Raw genomic sequence first — 17,688 nt, 5'->3', positions numbered from 1 at the left:
AAATATGTTAAAATGCAGCGGTCCCAGCACAGACCCCTGAAGGACCCCACTAACTAGCCTTCTCCATTGAGAATACTGACCATTCAATCTTACTCTCTGCTTCCTATCCTTCAACCAGCTCTTAATCCTTAGTAATACCCTACCTCTGATCCCATGACTCTCCAGTTTCCTCTGGAGTCTTTCATGAGGCACTTTCTCAAACGCCTTTTGAAAATCCAGATACGCAATATCCACCAGCTCCCCATTGTCCACATGTATGTTCACCCCCTCAAAAAAACGCAGTAGATTGGTGAGGCAAGACTTCCCTTCACTAAATCCATGCTGACTTTGTCTCATCAGCCCATGTTTATAATAGACTCTACTATTTTGCCTGGCACCAACGTCAGACTCACCAGTCAATAATTTCCTGGATCTTCCCTGGAACCTTTTTTTAAAAATCGGCGTTACTTTGGCCACCCTCCAATCTTCCGGTACCATGCTCGATTTTAAAGATAAATTACATATTGCTAACAATAGCTCCACAAGTTCTGCATCTGTCTGTTCATCTTGGCCAGATGGACGGTAGTACACTATCACTATCCATTTCCCCTTTACATATGGAATTTCAATCCTTAGTGATTCCAAGATGTGTTTTGTTTCCTGCAGAATTTTCAATCTATTTGATTCAATTCTCTTCTTAATATACAATACTACTCCTCCACCAATTCGGGGTACAAATGATATAATTTGTACCCCGGTATGTCAGTGTCCCACTGGTTATCCTCCTTCCACCAACTCTCAGAGATGCCGATTATATCTCATTTTTCATTTACTGCAATATATTCTAAATCTCCCATCTTATTTCTTAGGCTTCTGGTATTCGCATATAGACATTTCAAACTATGTTTGTTGTTCCTATTTACATCATGCTCAGTACTTGACAGTATTAATTTGCAATCTCCCCCCAGCCTTTACCCTCTCTCTCTCTCTCTTTCATGCACCCCCAGCCTTCACTCAGTGTCTCTCTATCTCATGTACCCTCTCTCCCCCCCCCCCCCCCCCCCCCCCCCAGCATGTAGGTTTGCTCAGCTTCTGTTCTACTGATTGAGTCTCTGACAGTGGTAAAAAAAAAAAAATTAAAAAATAAGTAAATGGAGTTAGGGAAGCTCAAGTTGTGCTATTACAGGTAGTTGGGCTGTTTCACTGAAAAAATCAGTTTAGAATTGGCCAAACTTTCTCTCATGTCCCATCCCCCCAGCCTTCACTCTATCTCCTTCAATCTTTCTCATGTCCCCTCTCCAGGCTTCACCCAGTCTCTTTCCCCTCACCTATTTACATCATGCTCAGTACTTGACAGTATTAATTTGCAATCTCCCCCCAGCCTTTACCCTCTCTCTCTCTCTCGTTCATGCACCCCCAGCCTTCACTCAGTGTCTCTCTATCTCATGTACCCTCTCCCCCCCCCCCCCCCCCCAGCATGTAGGTTTGCTCAGCTTCTGTTCTACTGATTGAGTCTCTGACAGTGGTAAAAAAAAAAAAAATTAAAAAATAAGTAAATGGAGTTAGGGAAGCTCAAGTTGTGCTATTACAGGTAGTTGGGCTGTTTCACTGAAAAAATCAGTTTAGAATTGGCCAAACTTTCTCTCATGTCCCATCCCCCCAGCCTTCACTCTATCTCCTTCAATCTTTCTCATGTCCCCTCTCCAGGCTTCACCCAGTCTCTTTCCCCTCACCTGGCTTCACCAACAGAAACTCAGTGGGATTGAAACCGCCAGATCATCCTGAACGTCTGGCACCACACGGCTCAAGCTTGCAGAAAGCCAAGTCGCAGCAGGGGAAGCAGGAATCCCACTGAAATTCTGAGGGCCAGGTAAAAGCTCTTGGTGGGTCAGGTTTTGGCTCACAGGCCGTAGGTTGAACTAACCTGATCTAGCCCAATATCCTGCTTTCAACATTGGTCAATCCAGGTCACAAGTACATGGTAGAATCCCAAAGATAGCAAGATAGAATTCATCTGTTGCAGGTGTTCTCCAAGGACAGTAGGACACATAGAACCACAGTCTTCCTTGCCAAGGAGAGAATCTTTTTAGGAACAAGGTGGAGGAAGTTGCTGACCTTATCAACAAACATGCTGATACCATCAAGTCCTTGTCCTTCTTAGGCTTCCACTTCCTGGAGGTTTATGGATGATAGTCAGAGGAGACCCTCTGAAAGGAGTAGTTTTTTTTTTTGTTACATTTGTACCCCGCGCTTTCCCACTCATGGCAGGCTCAATGTGGCTTACATGGGGCAATGGAGGGTTAAGTGACTTGCCCAGAGTCACAAGGAGCTGCCTGTGCCTGAAGTGGGAATCGAACTCAGTTCCTCAGTTCCCCAGGACCAAAGTCCACCACCCTAACCACTAGGCCACTCCTCCACTCAATCTTTCTGCCTGTTCTACCCAGCAATCCCAGGGCCCCCACTCCCATCCTCAGCAGCAGCAGGCCCAAATGCCCTAGCCAGTTCCCCAGTCAAAGCAGGGGATGAGTTTTTGACTGCCTACTGGAGAGCACAGCCACTGTAAAAGTGACTGTTTCAGATGGCTTACCAGTAGAAGGGAGGCTGAATTTTTTCAAGAAAGGTCCTTGTAACCTCAGACTGGTGGGTTCTCCAAATAGTCTGGGGGAGAGGGTTATGCCATGCATTGGTAAGAACTCCTTCCAAACTGCTCACCAAAAACATCAAAGTTCAGCTCTCAACACCAGCTCACAGAGGAACTCTCTTTTCTTCTGTAGGCCTAAGCGGTCGAAACTGTACCACCAGGGGGAAAAGGGAAGGGATTCTATTCCAAGTACTTCCTTGTGCCCAAAAAGATAAGAGGATTTTGCCCCATCTTAGACCTAAGGTTAAGTAAAAGTTCAGGATGGTCTCCCTGGGTACCCTGCTACCTGTGATTCAGGCAAATGACCGGTTATGGTCTCTGGACTTAAAGGATGCCTGCACCCACATACAAATATGTCCCAGTCATAGGATGAATGTCAGATTTTGAGCAGAATCTTCACAAAATGCCTCTCAGTAGTCATAGTGTCGCTTCACAGACTGGGAGTGCATATGTTTCCCTAGCTGGATGATTGGCTGATGAAGAGCACATCAAAGGAAGGTGTTCAAGAATCAATGCAAATTCGCAGTCAATACAAGGATTCGCAGTCAACTACCCAATGCCCTATCTCCTCCCCATTGAGCAACTGAAATTCACTCGTGGTGAACAATTTGGTCCAATTTGATCATGGACTGTCACAGTTGTCGTCATCTGTGCCTTGTTTCTCAGTGCTTTGCTCCATCTAGACCCATTAGATTTACCTGCAGTTCTAGTCAGTGACCTGTGGGGTCACTGTAGAGTGGTGGATGCCAAGCTGGTGATGTCATCAGTGCTGAACCCTTCTTAAACTGGCCCCTGCGTGCACTGAGTTTTCTGGCAATTATAGCTGATTGAGCTCAGGTCTGCCTGAGGCTCTGCTAGTTCCAACTGTTGTCTCCCTTTGCTGCAGCTTTGACCCTCTTGCCCTGTTCCAGGATAGCCTGCTTCCAAGCCTTGGAGTCCAGAGAGCTTCTTGTACTTCAGCTGAGATTCCAGTCGTCCGCAGTGAGTCCTTGGTCACTGGTTTCAGTGAGTAGGCTCTGTGCTGTTTTGGGTCTGTGAGTGCTGGGACGACGAGGAGTGCTGTAGGTACTGAGGCTGTGGTTGTCTCGAAGTATCTCTGGATGGGGTGGCTGTGCTTGGAGTGCAGAAGGATCTGCGTGGGCTGTTCCTGGTTCCTGTTTGCTGCGCTGTGCCTGTGTGTGTCCTTTTGCCCTGGGAGCCTTGGCTCGGGCATTGCTTGCTTAACCCTTGTTTGCCTTGGGAGCATTGGCTCGGCCATTGCTTTTTTAAACCTTGTTTGCCCTGGGAGCATTCGGCTCAGGCGCTTCAGAGATTGTTATTGACCTTTTTGCCCTGGGAGCATTGCTTGCTTAAACCTTGCTTGCACTGGGAGTATTCGGCTTGGGCGCCTCAGTGTCTGCCTCCAGCGAGTGGAGTGGTCTGTTCAAGTTCCCTACCTGAGGTGCAGGTCTTCAAGAGACTATTTTTTGTTCCTTTGCTTTGCTGCTGCTCATCTTTTGCTTCCGAGAGAGCTTGCCGCGGAGGGCCCGCGGCTTACATGGGAGTCATAAGTACATAAGTAATGCCATACTGGGAAAAGACCAAGGGTCCATCGAGCCCAGCATCCTGTCCACGACAGCAGCCAATCCAGGCCAAGGGCACCTGGCAAGCTTCCCAAACGTGCAAACATTCTATACATGTTATTCCTGGAAATTTGGATTTTTCCAAGTCCGTTTAGTAGCGGTTTATGGACTTGTCCTTTAGGAATCCGTCCAACCTTTTTTTAAACTCTGCTAAGCTAACCGCCTTCACCACTTTCTCCGGCAACGAATTCCAGAGTTTAACCACACGTTGGGTGAAGAAAAATTTTCTCCGATTTGTCTTAAATTTACTACACTGTAGTTTCATCGCATGCCCCCTAGTCCTAGTATTTTTGGAAAGCGTGAACAGACGCTTCACATCCACCTGTCCTGACAGAATGAACTTTTATCTGACCGCCAGCCGTCTTACCAGGGCCGGCGAGAGACTGAGCCGGGCCCGGGGCAAAGCCGCACCTGGGGCCCCGCCACTGCCGCCCCCCCCCCCCCGAGGCAACCGCCATTGCCCCTAATCGCTACTCAGGCTGCCGGTGCCCCAGTCCTTGGTCTCCACCCTCCCACCCCCAGACCCGTCGACAACCCCGCTCCATCCCCAACAGGAACCCCTGCATTCAAATTGGCAGCACTCACCGTGTGATCTGTGAAAGTGCAGTGGCAGATCGCCTCCCTTCGGGCCTTTCCTCCCTGTGTCCCGCCCTCGCGGAAACAGGAACTTACATCAGACGAGGGCGGGACACAGGGAGGGAAGGCCCGAAGGGAGGCGATCCCCCGCTGCGCTTTTAAATGGAGGTGAGTGCTGCCAATTTGAATGCAGGGGGCCCGGTGGCGGACAGCAAGGGGCTGTCGACGGAGCCGAGGGCGGGCGGGTGAGACCAGGGACTGTGGCACTGGGCCCCCCTTGAAGGCCCAGGCCAGGGGAATTTTGTCCCCCCTGCCCCCCCTCTCGGCGGCCCTGGGTCTTACCACTTCCAGCTAAGTGTCCTTTACTTTCCATTGTCCTACCGGGGTGCGCCTTTATTTAGCTTCTAGTGTTCTTGTGTTTGCTTTTACAGTTCTGCTAGACTGTTCTCCTATTTGCCATTATTGTATGCCTGATGTTTTGCTTTGCTTTAGCTAGTGTTAGGATGTGCAGATAGGCTGCTGGTTTTTTCTGTGCCGTTTTGTTTGCCCTTTCCTTGTGTTCCTTTTGCTGCCAATAAAGCTACCTTCGTTCACCTCCACTTGCAATGCGGTCCAGTTCTTTGGGATACTCTTGACTTGGATGGGACTCTGTCTACCCAGAGGTGGTAGAGTGATCCTCACCCAGCCACTTCTGGGCCAAGGGCTCACAAACGTTACATGGACTCCTATTCCAAAGTCCTCCTCCTCACAAGACACTGACAACAGATTCAACCAACCTTGGCTGGGGGGCTCATGTTGATGGGCTTCACATTCAAGGTCATTGGTCTGCCCAATAGACTAAGTTACATGTCTATCTCCTGGAGCTGAGGGCCATTTGGAGTAAACAACAAGCAGGGAGGAACATGATCATACCTCTTGTCTCAGGAAGCATCATGATGTAGCTGTGGGCCTCCAACCATGCAGTAATACTGAGGGTCACATATCTGGCAGAGAAAGACAACAGCTTGGCAGATAGACTGAGCCAGGTCACAGCAGTTAAACATATTCTGTAAAGGTATAAACTTGGGCTTCAGTTCTTCCATTCCATGGGCCTCCACAATTTCACCCTGCCCTAACTTTTAAACTCCCAGGTATTAAAATCTGCCCCTCCTGGTTCACTTCCTCCCGGGGTGGGACCAATGCTCTTAAGGTGGCCTAGGCCAGTTAGATAGGAACTTTTCTTGAGGCTGAGGGGCAGTGTTCTACAAACCCCCTCACATACCCTCCCCCTCAGCTCCACCATATCCAGTTGAGCGCCTGCCATTTCAGGGTCCACTTCTCAGGACAAAAAGTCCGCATTTGCATGCTCTCAGCCCGCCCGATGCTTCACCCGATAGCTAAAAGATTGAAAGATTAGGAACCAGTGCATGACACGTGCATTCAAATCTTTATGTCGAGCCACCTACTGAAGGGGTTGATGGTCAGTGTCCAGCAGGAAATTTTGGCCCAATAGATAGTACTGGAATGTCTCCATGGCCCATTTGACTGCGAGAGCCTCCTTTCTCAATCACCGCATAGTTCTTCTCTCTCAGAAACAGCTTCCGGCTAATGTACGCCACTGGGTGGTCTTCCCCATTGACTTCCTGGGCCACAACGGCCCCATGCACAACTTGTGACGCAACAGTCTTTACAATAAAGGGCCGGTTAAAATCTGAGCTGACCAGCACCAGCACTGAACAAACAGCCCTCTTCAGAGTTTGGAAGGCCATATCCAACTCTTCAGTGTATCTTCTGGAGGGCCTTCTTCTGCAGGAGGCGAGTTAGCGGTTCTGCTTTCTCAGCAAACCCTACTACTATTATCAGTTCTATAGCGCTACTAGATGTATGCAGCGCTGTACACATTATATACAAGTATTTTCTCTGTCCCATACAAGAGTCTTGACACTGCCACATGTCCTAGTGTCCTAGTTCCATTTGTAGTACACAGTTTCTATTCCCTGGAGAGGCAGCTTTCACAAAATTGCAGTCATGAAGGACTATCAAATTCACATCAATAGCCTCTTCCACTATATCTGGGCAGTCTCTTGCTATATGATCTCTTCCCCCACACCAGAAACAAGTGGGGGAGTATGGTTCCTGCGACCAGTGTAAGGGCCCACGGTATGTTCGTGGGGATGAGGGCTTCCCACGCTCTGACCCACTTCCTTGGAAACCCCAGCCCAGACGGTGGTTTCTGATCCCTTAAATTGTCTGCTCCAGTTTTCATTCCAGGACTTCCAAGTTGCTTCTTCTCTTTATAGGGTTCAGAATCTGGCTGTGCCTAGTAGAAGGCTTTGGCTGCTTCTAACACACTCTCTGTGGTCAGTCTGGGGTGCTGCCACACCCACTGCTTCATAGGCAATGGTAAACCTTCAAGGAACTGCTCAGGAGGATGACTCTTGCAATCTCCAGGCCTGTTTTTGCTTCCAGTTGCAGCCATCTCCAGACGACCTCCTTGGGTCAGTAGAAGAAACTCCAGGAGTTTTCTTTAACTTGCAGGGAACCCTTCCAGAATTGCTGTTGATAGGTCTCTGAGGTGTAGCCCACCCTCTCCAAGATGGCTGCTTTTACCTCTGCATAAATGGCTGTCCCAGCAGGATTAACATCTTGGAATGCCATCTGGCTGCTCCCAGTCCATAAATCCTCCAGATATACTGTCCATGACACCACTGGCCAACCAGCAACGCGGGTCGTTCTCTCAAAATTGGTTCTCTCAAAGTTGTTTGGGTTATCACCAACAGACCTGCTTAAATAGCAGACTTTAACTATTCTTTTTAAAGTGGGATAAATAATTTTAAAATCTGTTTTCAGCAAGCAGGGTATTCTAGAGAACTGGCAAGAAGCAGGAAAAAGTTAAATGCTATAAGCTTTCTTAACATGGTGTAAAGCCTCCACCACCGGGAGACTCTTGGAAAAGTCTCCTGCACCAGGAGACTCTTGAGTCCCTCGGCCCTTTAGCTGAGCTGTGTGCTGTAAAGAGCACACGGCAATCCACAAGGTCAGATCATTATACTTTATTGTAATACTTTTGTGTCAACTGCTCCTCCAAAGGTGGTTCCTACCACAGAATGTCTCAAGAAGCACAACAGTTCAACCGCATAGTATTCAAAACAAAACAAAATAAACCAAAAGGTTCCAAAATCTCAGTAGTTCATATAAAGCAGTTATGTAAAGTAATTCTTCAAACAAAGTAGCTCAAAAAGGGCTCAAACTCCCAGCAGTCCATGTATAGCAGTTATGTAAAGTAATTCTCCAAACACAGTGCTCAAAAAGGGTTCCAACTCCCAGCAGTTCATGTATAGCAGGTATGCAAAGTAATTCTCCAAACACAATAGCTCAAAAAGGGTTCCAATTCCCAGCAGTTCATGTATAGCAAGTATGCAAAGTAATTCTCCAAACACGGTAGCTCCAGAAGGGGTTCAACCCCCCCCCCCCCCCCAGGAGTTCATGTAAGCAGTTATGCCAAAAATCACCACTCCTCCTCTCTCCCTTTCAAAAGAAATCATCCTAGGGAGAGTGGCAAGGATCCCTCCCCAACCAAGCCAACATTATACCCTGACCACCACCCGCATGACCCTTCCATGGTAAACCTGTTCTCTCAGGTCCCCTCGTGGGATAGCCACCTTTTCCCTTCTTCTACCAGGCTCTCCTCCCAAGCAGCCCTCTGCTGTTTCACCTCCTTTCTTTCCAGTTTAGTCAGAGCAGCAATATCCATCGGCTCCTCTTGCTCTAGTTCTTCCTCCTTTTCTTCCCCTTGCCAGTCCATAGGTTCCTCCCCACATACATTGCTCAGCTGCTCTCCATTTGCTTGATTGGGCAGGTTCAGAACTCCTTCCCTCATCCTGGCTCTCTGGGACAGGTTTTTCCAACTCCCTTCTCTTGCCCTGCTCCTGACCTCCTCTGGGGGATAGTTGAGGATTGAAGTCCCTCATTCCTCTATGTGCCTTCATTCTCCCTCTCATCCTCATATTCCTCACAATGGTTACGTCAAATAATGAAGTGGAGAATGAAGGTGAGCCTTCTAACATAAGAAAACAATTTCATGGTAAAAAAGAATATTCATTTTGCACCTATGTGTACTTTTAAAATAGTGCACATCAACCAGTGGATGATGCTTCTCTTTCATGCGGTCATCTTTACCCACTTCCTCTGTATAAATATATTCCTTCTGTTGACCTTTTATAACAAGTAAAAGAACAACAACTTTTAACATTACAAAATATTTTTCTAATGATAAAATATCATGAATACCTGTTGATATATAATGTTTCTTAATTTTTCTAGCATCCTTAGCATCATAAATAGTGTCAAATATGCTCGTTAGTTCCTTTACTGCTTCTTCTATTAGCATACTTTTGTGGTTCATTGTTTCTGCTAATTCTTTGGTGTAACTCTGTTAAACATAAACAGCAAGAGTGGTTAGTTAACTTGACAGTACTACTGAGGGGCCTTTTACTAAAATGTGGTAAGTTTTGTGCTTACTGCATATTAAAAGCAAAACTTAATGTGCAATAAGTGCAAGGCCCTTGCCTAAAATGCAGGATCATGCCCTGACTCTGCCCTGCATTTAACGCACAGGGCACACAGTTAGCACATGGCCTCTGTGTTACATTTCGGAGCTAATAGTGCATTCTCTCCATGCTATTACCTTGGGTAAGTAAAGAAAGGGCCACATATTAACACACAACATGACACCTAAGATTGTGAGCCAAAACTGACCCATGGATCTATTTCCTCCTGCTTGCTTGATACTCCCAAGCCACACTGGAGTGGATATTCAAAGTGATTCAATTGGGCAGAACAGATTCCTGCCCTGTTAAATCACTTGTGCATGGATAGCCACTGATATTCAGTGGTACTTAACCAGTTAATGCCACTGAACATCAGCATTGACCACACCACACTATTCAGGTAGTGCTGGGGCACAGACTGTATGGAGCCACCACTTATTCAGACACTAGCAATATCTGGACACCAGCACTGAATAGCTAACTGGGCAGCACAAAATGCTGTCCTATCTTTGCCCAATTAGCTATCCAGAACTGGTACTGAATATTGGCTATTGCTCAAATATCTTCAGGTGGTGACCTGAAGAGTCCTATTGGCCCCTTCCTCCCCCCAAGCATTGTTCCTACCAATGTAGAAACCCACCCACTGTAGATCCCCTCCCCCAGGCCTACCTTTAAAATCCCTGGTGGCCGGAGCCACCAGGATACAGAGGGCCGGAGCAATAGCCATTCATTCCTGCTAATGAGGCTCCAGATTCAAAATGGCAGCCTTGCAGTACTACCAAAGCAAAAAGCCTTTGTATAGGCCCTTATTGCTCCTGCTCAACCCCATTAGGATCCCAGGATCTTAATGGTAGGCCCCAAAGGCTTCCCAGAAGGGGGGCATGTTGGCTGACTGGGGGGGGGGGGGGCTCCTGGATAAGGGAGCCCTTTGAATTGTGCAAGCTTTCTGGTAGGAAGGTTATCAGTAGAAGGGGAGCTTCCAGGTCAGGTGGGACTTCTGGGGGACTTTGATTTAGAGGGTTTCAGGGAGGGGGCTCAGATATGGGAGAACTCCAGTTGGGGGTTTGTGATTAGGGGTTGTGGCCATAGGTGGCATCACTATCTCTTTGTGGCCCCTTTAATACACAGCTCAGAAGCATTGGGCCATGGCTTTACAACCTAATGTTTCTAGGATGGTAAAATAACCTCAAGTTTTTCTGGGGTTTTTTTCCTACAATAATGCAGCTTGCAGTCTTTACTGCTTTGCATCTCATTTCTGTGTACCCCATGGTAAACTAATATATTTCTTTGTTACAGCCACAGAACCTATGTTAGTACCCTTGAATAGCCTTTAACGTGACTCGAGAGTGACAAGGAAAGGGAAGAAACAGATCCGGCAGCGGGTGCTCGAACTCAAGCGCATAACCGCCGTGAACTACCTCCAGCACCCACTGATCTGAAGTAATTTGGGTCCACCCCTGACAAAACTCCTTATGAAGGTGTGCGGGTCCAGCCTCTGGTGAAGGTCGGGGCGCGACTTCGTCTGAGGCTGGACCCGCACACCTTTATAAGGAGGCCTTATTACCAATTCCGGCACCTCCGGAGGAGTCCCGACCTCCTCGACGAACCCCTCGAAAGGACTGCGTCCGCTGGAAAAACCGGCTTTTAAAAGGAGATACAAATCTGCCCGGCCTGTACCACTTTGCGTCCTTAAACCGACCTCTAGCCGAACCCCCTCGACTAGCCGACTTAGGCCATAACTCCGGCAACCGTGAGACCTTGGTATCCCCAAGACCACTCATCAGTTTATCCAAGTCCTCTCCAAAAAACATAGAACCTTTGAAAGGTAGAGAACACAACTTTGCTTTAGAGGCCGCATCTGCCACCCAGCCCCTAAGCCAAAGAACCCTGTGAGCCGTCACCGCCAGAGCCATATTCTTAGCCGAAGCCCTTAGCAAATCATAAAGGGTGTCCGCCAAAAACAAAGACCACATCTCCAATTTGGCCAGCTCCTGAACGAAACCAGTCCTATCTAAGGCAGGCTCATCCAAGAGCTTCTCCGCCCAACGGAAACAAGCTCTGGCTACCAAGCCCCCACACACAGAGGCTTGCAAGGCCAAAGCCGACAAATCAAAGCTGCGCTTCAGAAAGGACTCTAGCTTCCTATCCTGAGGATCCCGTAAGGCTGTACCGCCATCCACTGGAATGGCCGTAGCCTTAGTAACCGCCGTAACCACCGCATCCACAGTAGGTGGTTTCAGCAGGGCCAAATTTTCTGGAGGCAAGGGATACAGACGCGCCATAGCCCTAGACACCTTACAAGCAGCCTCCGGCACAGACCATTCCTGAAAAACCATGACTCTAATGTCTGAATTCATGGGAAAGGAACGGGAGGCTGTCCGAATCCCCTTAACCAAGGGATCTACCTGGGGTCCCTCCTCAGAGGGAGTGGCCGCCGGAGCAAACTTCAAAGTAGAGATCACCTGATCAATGAGCTCTAACAACTCCTCCTTATGAAAAATGCGAACCACTGAAGAATCTTCCCCAGGCCTTAGCCCATCCTGATCCTCAGACTCATCTAAGAGATCCTCCTCTCCTGGGTCACTCCAAACCTCCGACCCAGGCAGAGGAAGTATCTCCATAGGCTCCGAAATATCCACCCGCGGGCGCTTAACTCCCACTGAGCTAGCAGCCTCTGGGGAATAAAAACAGCCTGAAAGGGGCCAGCTCTCCAGGCATTATGCAGAGACCAAACAAACTCAGGTGGGAAAACAGACCCCCCCCCCCCCCCGACGCTGCTGAAGCCCCAACAACAATTCCCGCAGTCTCCGCGACGGACAGCCTCGCTCCCGTGGCGGCAGGTCCATCGTGTGATCCGCGGCTAAACTAGGCGCAATTCCAGCCACACACGGGTCCCCCGGTGCCGATACGGAATGTGCAGCCAAAAGGGCTGCGCTTCCCGTCAAAAACAGCTCCTTCGGGAGGCCGACCTGAGACGCACAGCCAAAATGGCCGCGTTTCCCGCCAAAACCGGCCCCGCCGTTGCCGGCCCAGAATGTGGGGTCAAATCGCCGCCCAACACCTCTGCCGACTCAGGGGAAAGCACGGGGGCAAGAGCGCTGACAATGTAGGCTCCCCACAAAATTTACATTGGCCACCTTTCACTTCAATGCCGCGTTTCGCACAAAACTGACACCTCGCCGGCTTAGACATAATGGCTGCGAACACAATAAAAACAAACACTTGCTTTGTGCTCTGACAGACTAATAGGCAAAACCGCCTAAGGCAAGAATGCCCTTGAAGACGTTTTATCTCTGGACTGCCACAAGAACGGCCAAAATAGCCACCTTTTAAAAACGTTTAATTATTTATTTTTAAACCTCGTTGCTGATGCCTAAACGCCTCAAGGGTATAGAATGAGGTCTGTAGCCGAGGTCAAGCAGTCCTCCAGAGGAAGAGCACAGGGGGAGGGACCCGGCCATCCGGGTGTGACACCCCACAGGGAATAAGAAGCCCCTTAGGACTTACACCCTGTAATAGACATCCAAGTGTGGGTTCTCTAACATTTACAACCCAACCTAGAAATCCCAAACGGGCCTACCTGACTGAGTACACTGCACAGGCTGCACACTTCTACCCTCTGCTGAGACTGAGAAGGTCTGCACAGGCTCCGGCACAGACCATTCCTGAAAAACCATGTCTCTAATGTCTGAATTCATGGGAAAGGAACAGGAGGCTGTCCGAATCCCCTTAACCAAGGGATCTACCTTGGTTTCCTTGGTTAAGGCTACTTGTATAAGAAGTTTTAGTGTTCTCAGTCTCCCTCTGCTGGTAGGAGTGCATAACCCAAGCGTCTTGAACGGTCTGGAGGATTGCTGAGGAAGTAGAGCTTTGTGGAAACCAAGACAGGCTCCACCTCACATGAGTGAGCGCCTTCCCACCCGCTGTAAGAATGTGGTCTCCCCAGTTTAATACCACAGCAAAAATAAAGTAAAAATAACAAAGGAGACAACTCCAAGGGGAGGTGAGAGGGATTGTGAGAATATAAATCATGTTGTCCTCGGAGAACACCTGCTACAGGTAAGTACCTTCGCTTTCTCCGAGGACAAGCAGGCTTATTTATTCTCTCAAGTGGGGAATCCCTAGCATCCAGGCTCACTAAAAACAACAAATATTATACAATTGGACCTCACAACGGCGAGGACATAACACAGATTAACCTGAAACTATATACAATTTGAATGAGAGTGCAACCTGGAAAAGAATAAAAATGGGCCTAGGAGGGTGGAGTTGGATTCTAGACCCCAAACAGATTCTGCAACACTATCTGCCCAAACTGGCTGTTGTATCGGGTATCCCGCTCAAAGGCAGTAGTGTGATATGAATGTGTGGACTGATAACCATGTTGTAACCTTGCAAATTTCTTCAATGGAGGCTGACCTCAAGTGGGCTACCGATGCAGCCATGGCTCCGACATTATGAGTCTTGACATAACCTTCTAGGGTCAGCCTAAGTGAAGGAAATGCAATCTGCCAGCCAATTAGAAATGGTGCGTTTCCTGATGGCGACCCCCATCTTGTTGGGGTTAAAAGAAACAAAAAGTTGGACAGACTGTCTGTGGAGCCTTATCTGCTCCATGTAGTAGGACAATGCTCTCTTGCAATCCAAGGTGTGCAAGCTGCTTTCGCCAAGATGGGCATGAGGTCGGTGAAAGAATGCTGGTAAGACATTTGGATGTTTTAAGCAGATGGACAATTTTTTAATGCATTTTAAGGGTCCATCTGCTTTAAAAACAAGTATCTTTCTGTATCAGCCCCTGAATGGCCATATTTGGTCTTATCTTTCATCATTTACTATGGACTCCTTTTACAAAATGGCGCTACCAATTAGCGGTTTGCTAAATGCAAAGAAGCCCATTCAATTCCCATGGGCTTCTTCACATTCAGCAAATGCTAATCAGTAGCACCGCTTTGTAAAAGGAGCCCTATATTACTTAGCACAAAATTAATAAGCAACAGTTTGTATTCTAAAATTAGAACCATCCAAACCAAAGAAGAACTTACATTTTTTACATGTATATCCCCCACATGAGCCTTGCCTCCATAATATGGGTCAACTAATTCAGACTCTAAGGTATACTCAGTGGTGTGCTGGAGCCAGCTCGCACCGGCTCGCAAGAGCCGGTTGTTACATTTTGTACCGACTTGCGAGCCGGTTGTTTCCCACTGCGAGCCGGCTCTCCTCCCTCCAGCCCACCCAATCCGGTCCCTCACCTGACTCTTCTAATTCTTCGGCGGGGCAGGCAGTCTTGCCTGCCCGCTACCAGCGCTGACTCTCCCCTGCCGGTTTGCGCTTTAAAAATGGCTGCCGAGACTTCCAGAGGCGGCCTCGCAAGACTTCTACTGAAGTCTCGGCGGCCATTTTGAAGCACGAACCGGCAGGGGAGAGTCAGCGCTGATAGCGGGCAGGCAAGACTGTCTGCACCGCCGAAGAATTAGAAGAGTCAGGTCGGTGAGGGACGGATCCGGAGGGAGGGAGGAGAAGTCGCTGGTGAACTACTACTACTACTACTATTTAGCGAACAACGCGGGAGGGGTGGCAGGGGAGAGAAGGGAGTCCCTAGGCATGGGTGGATGGAGGGCAGGGGAGAGGAGGGTCACTGCTGGGCATGGGTGGATGGAGGACAGGGGAAAGAAGGGTCACTGCTGGGCATGGGTGGATGGAGGGCAGGGGAGAGGAGGGTCACTGCTGGGCATGTGTGGATGGAGGGCAGGGGAGATTAGGGTCACTGCTGGACATGGGTGGATGGAGGACAGGGGAAAGAAGGGTCACTGCTGGGCATGGGTGGATGGAGGGCAGGGGAGATTAGGGTCACTGCTGGACATGGGTGGATGGAGGCAGGGGAGAGGAGGGTCACTGCTGGGCATGGGTGGATGGAGGCAGGGGAGAGAAGGGTCACTGCTGGGCATGTATGGATGGAGGGCAGGGGAGATTAGGGTCACTGCTGGACATGGGTGGATGGAGGACAGGGGAAAGAAGGGTCACTGCTGGGCATGGGTGGAAGGAGGGCAGGGGAGAGGAGGGTCACTGCTGGACATGGGTGCATGCAGGGCAAGGGAGAGGAGAGGAGAGAGAAGAAATGCTGGACATGGATGGAGGGGAGAGAAGAGTGAGGAAGGAGATGAGATGAGGGAAAAGGAAGAGAGGAGAAAAACTGCACATGGATGAAGAAAATAGGCAGAAGCTGAGGACCCGAAATGAAGAAGAAAGGAGAAATGGAAAGAAATAAATGGAAAGGAAGCCCTGGAAACAGAGTTAAGAGGACAGATAGCAGCAGAATCGGATACTGGGCCAGCATGATCAGAAAAACAGTCACCAGACAACAAAAGTAGAAAAAAAATCATTTTATTTTCATTATAGTGTTTGGAATATGTTCACTTTGAGAATCAGGAGCTCAGCATTAAAAGTTTATATTTATTTAGTTTATATTTATTTACTTATTTATGGCATTTTATCCCACATTAAACATGAATTAGATTGGAACCTGGGATCATTTAATTTTTTTTTCCTGGATACTGCATTGCCACCCCCCCCCCCCCAGGCTCTCTCCCCGGCTATAGTCAGCTCTGAAATTTGGGGGGGCACAGAGGGGGACAGGGGGCGCAGAGGGGGACCGGGGAGAGAGCCTGTTGTTAAACATTTACCAGCACACCACTGGGTATACTCATCTTACTTCATTTGTTGAAAGCATCTTTTCCACACTGGTAGACTTATCCTCTGGCAGGATTATCATAATAGTCTCTGATATTTCCTTTAGTATTATATCAATATGTGTCTCGCATATGTCGTTAACCTAAAAAAATAGCATTAAATTTTTTAAGACATTTTGTGCATTTGACAACAGAAAGTTTGTATTGTAAATTGATGATATTTATAGCATTTTATATTTAACTAGTAAAACAGGCCCGTTTCTGACACAAATGAAACGGGCGCTAGCAAGGTTTTCCTCGGAGTGTGTATGTTTGAGAGAGAAAAAGTGTGTGTGAGAGATGGAGTGTGTGTGTGAGAGAGAGAGAGAAGTGTGTGCGTGTTTGTATCAGAGAGAGAGTGTGTGTAAGAGACAGAGTGTATGTGTGTGTGAGAGTGAGTGTGTGTGTGAGAGAGAGAGTGTATGTGAGAAACACAGAGTGAGTGTGTGTGTGTGGGGCTCCGAGTTCCATGACCCCCTCCTTCCTTCCCTTCCTCTCCTCCCCTCCAAGTTCCAGGCCCCCCTTCCGACCGAGGTGCAGGCCCCTCCCTCTTTACTCCCTCTCCCTCTCTCTCCTCCCTCCCTCTCTCTCCTCCCCTCAGAGTTCTTGGCCCCCCTTCCCTCCGAGTTCCATGCCCCCCTCCCTCTCCTCCCCAGCGTGTTCCATGCCCCCCTTTCCTCGGAGTGTGTATGTTTGAGAGAGAGTGTATGGGTGAGAGATGTAGTGTTTATGTGAGAGAGAATGAGTGAGAGACAGACAGACAGACAGACAGAGTGTGTGTGTGTTAGAGAGAGAGTGTGTGTGTGTGTGAGTCTGTGTGTGAGAGAGAGTGTGTGAAAGAGAGTGTATGTGAGAGACAGAGAGTGAGTGTGTGTGTGTGAGAAAGTGAAGCCTTCAAGCCTTGAAGCATTCGTGCACTCTGTAAGGCTCCATCTCCTCAATTGACGACACGCAGTTCCAGAATGTTGCAGGAATGCTTCAAGGCTTGAAGGCTTCACTTTCTCGGCTTCAGAATGTTGGAGGTGCGTTTTATTATATAGGATGAGAATAATATCAGATAAGGTTTGCAGCAAATACTGTTGTACTGGACAATATTTAAAGCTATTTAACCGGCCAGGAACGGCTCCTGGCCAGTTAAATAGCCTAAGCTTGCTAATTGCTAATATTCAGCATGAGAAAGCTGGCTATCTTGGCTGAATATTACTGCTTAGCGGCTAGCCCGGTCACTAGATGTGTCATGCGACATAGCCAATTAGACCTAATATTCATTGGCTGACCAGCTAAGTTAAGCAGCCAGACAGACCCACATAAATAGCAGTTCTAACTTTGGTCACTATAACTTAGCCAGTCAGCCGATGAATATGGCTTAATCGGCTATGTTTTTCACGGTCAATGAAAACCAGAAATTCAATGCCGGTTGCTGGATACGGCACTGGCATTAAATTTCCAGGTTCACTGCTGAACCCAAGAGTTAGCCAGGCTCCCCTATAGTCTGAATATAGAAATGTGCTTGACTCATCCACTGTTTTTTTTGGCCTCTGGCATTTACACAGTGAAAAAAAGTAAATGGCAACGTTAATAAAAGCTACCATTTGGGAGAACTCAACACAAAA

The 17,688-nt window shown here is 48.3% G+C and overlaps 1 protein-coding gene across 1 annotated transcript in view; it reads right to left on the bottom strand.

Annotated features, from left to right (window-relative positions):
• DNAH8 (dynein axonemal heavy chain 8) overlaps positions 1–17,688 on the bottom strand; it is a 1,267,128-nt gene that overhangs the window by 880,903 nt on the left and 368,537 nt on the right. Inside the window, 2 exon segments of the mRNA XM_030199255.1 lie at positions 9,088–9,229; positions 16,060–16,179. Coding sequence (XP_030055115.1) covers positions 9,088–9,229; positions 16,060–16,179 — 262 coding nt within the window.

The sequence above is a fragment of the Microcaecilia unicolor genome, chromosome 3 (genome assembly GCF_901765095.1).
Source record: "Microcaecilia unicolor chromosome 3, aMicUni1.1, whole genome shotgun sequence".
Lineage (NCBI taxonomy): Eukaryota > Metazoa > Chordata > Amphibia > Gymnophiona > Siphonopidae > Microcaecilia > Microcaecilia unicolor.
The sequence above is the reverse complement of the archived record's forward strand: the minus strand, read 5'-3'. Positions and strand labels throughout refer to the sequence as shown.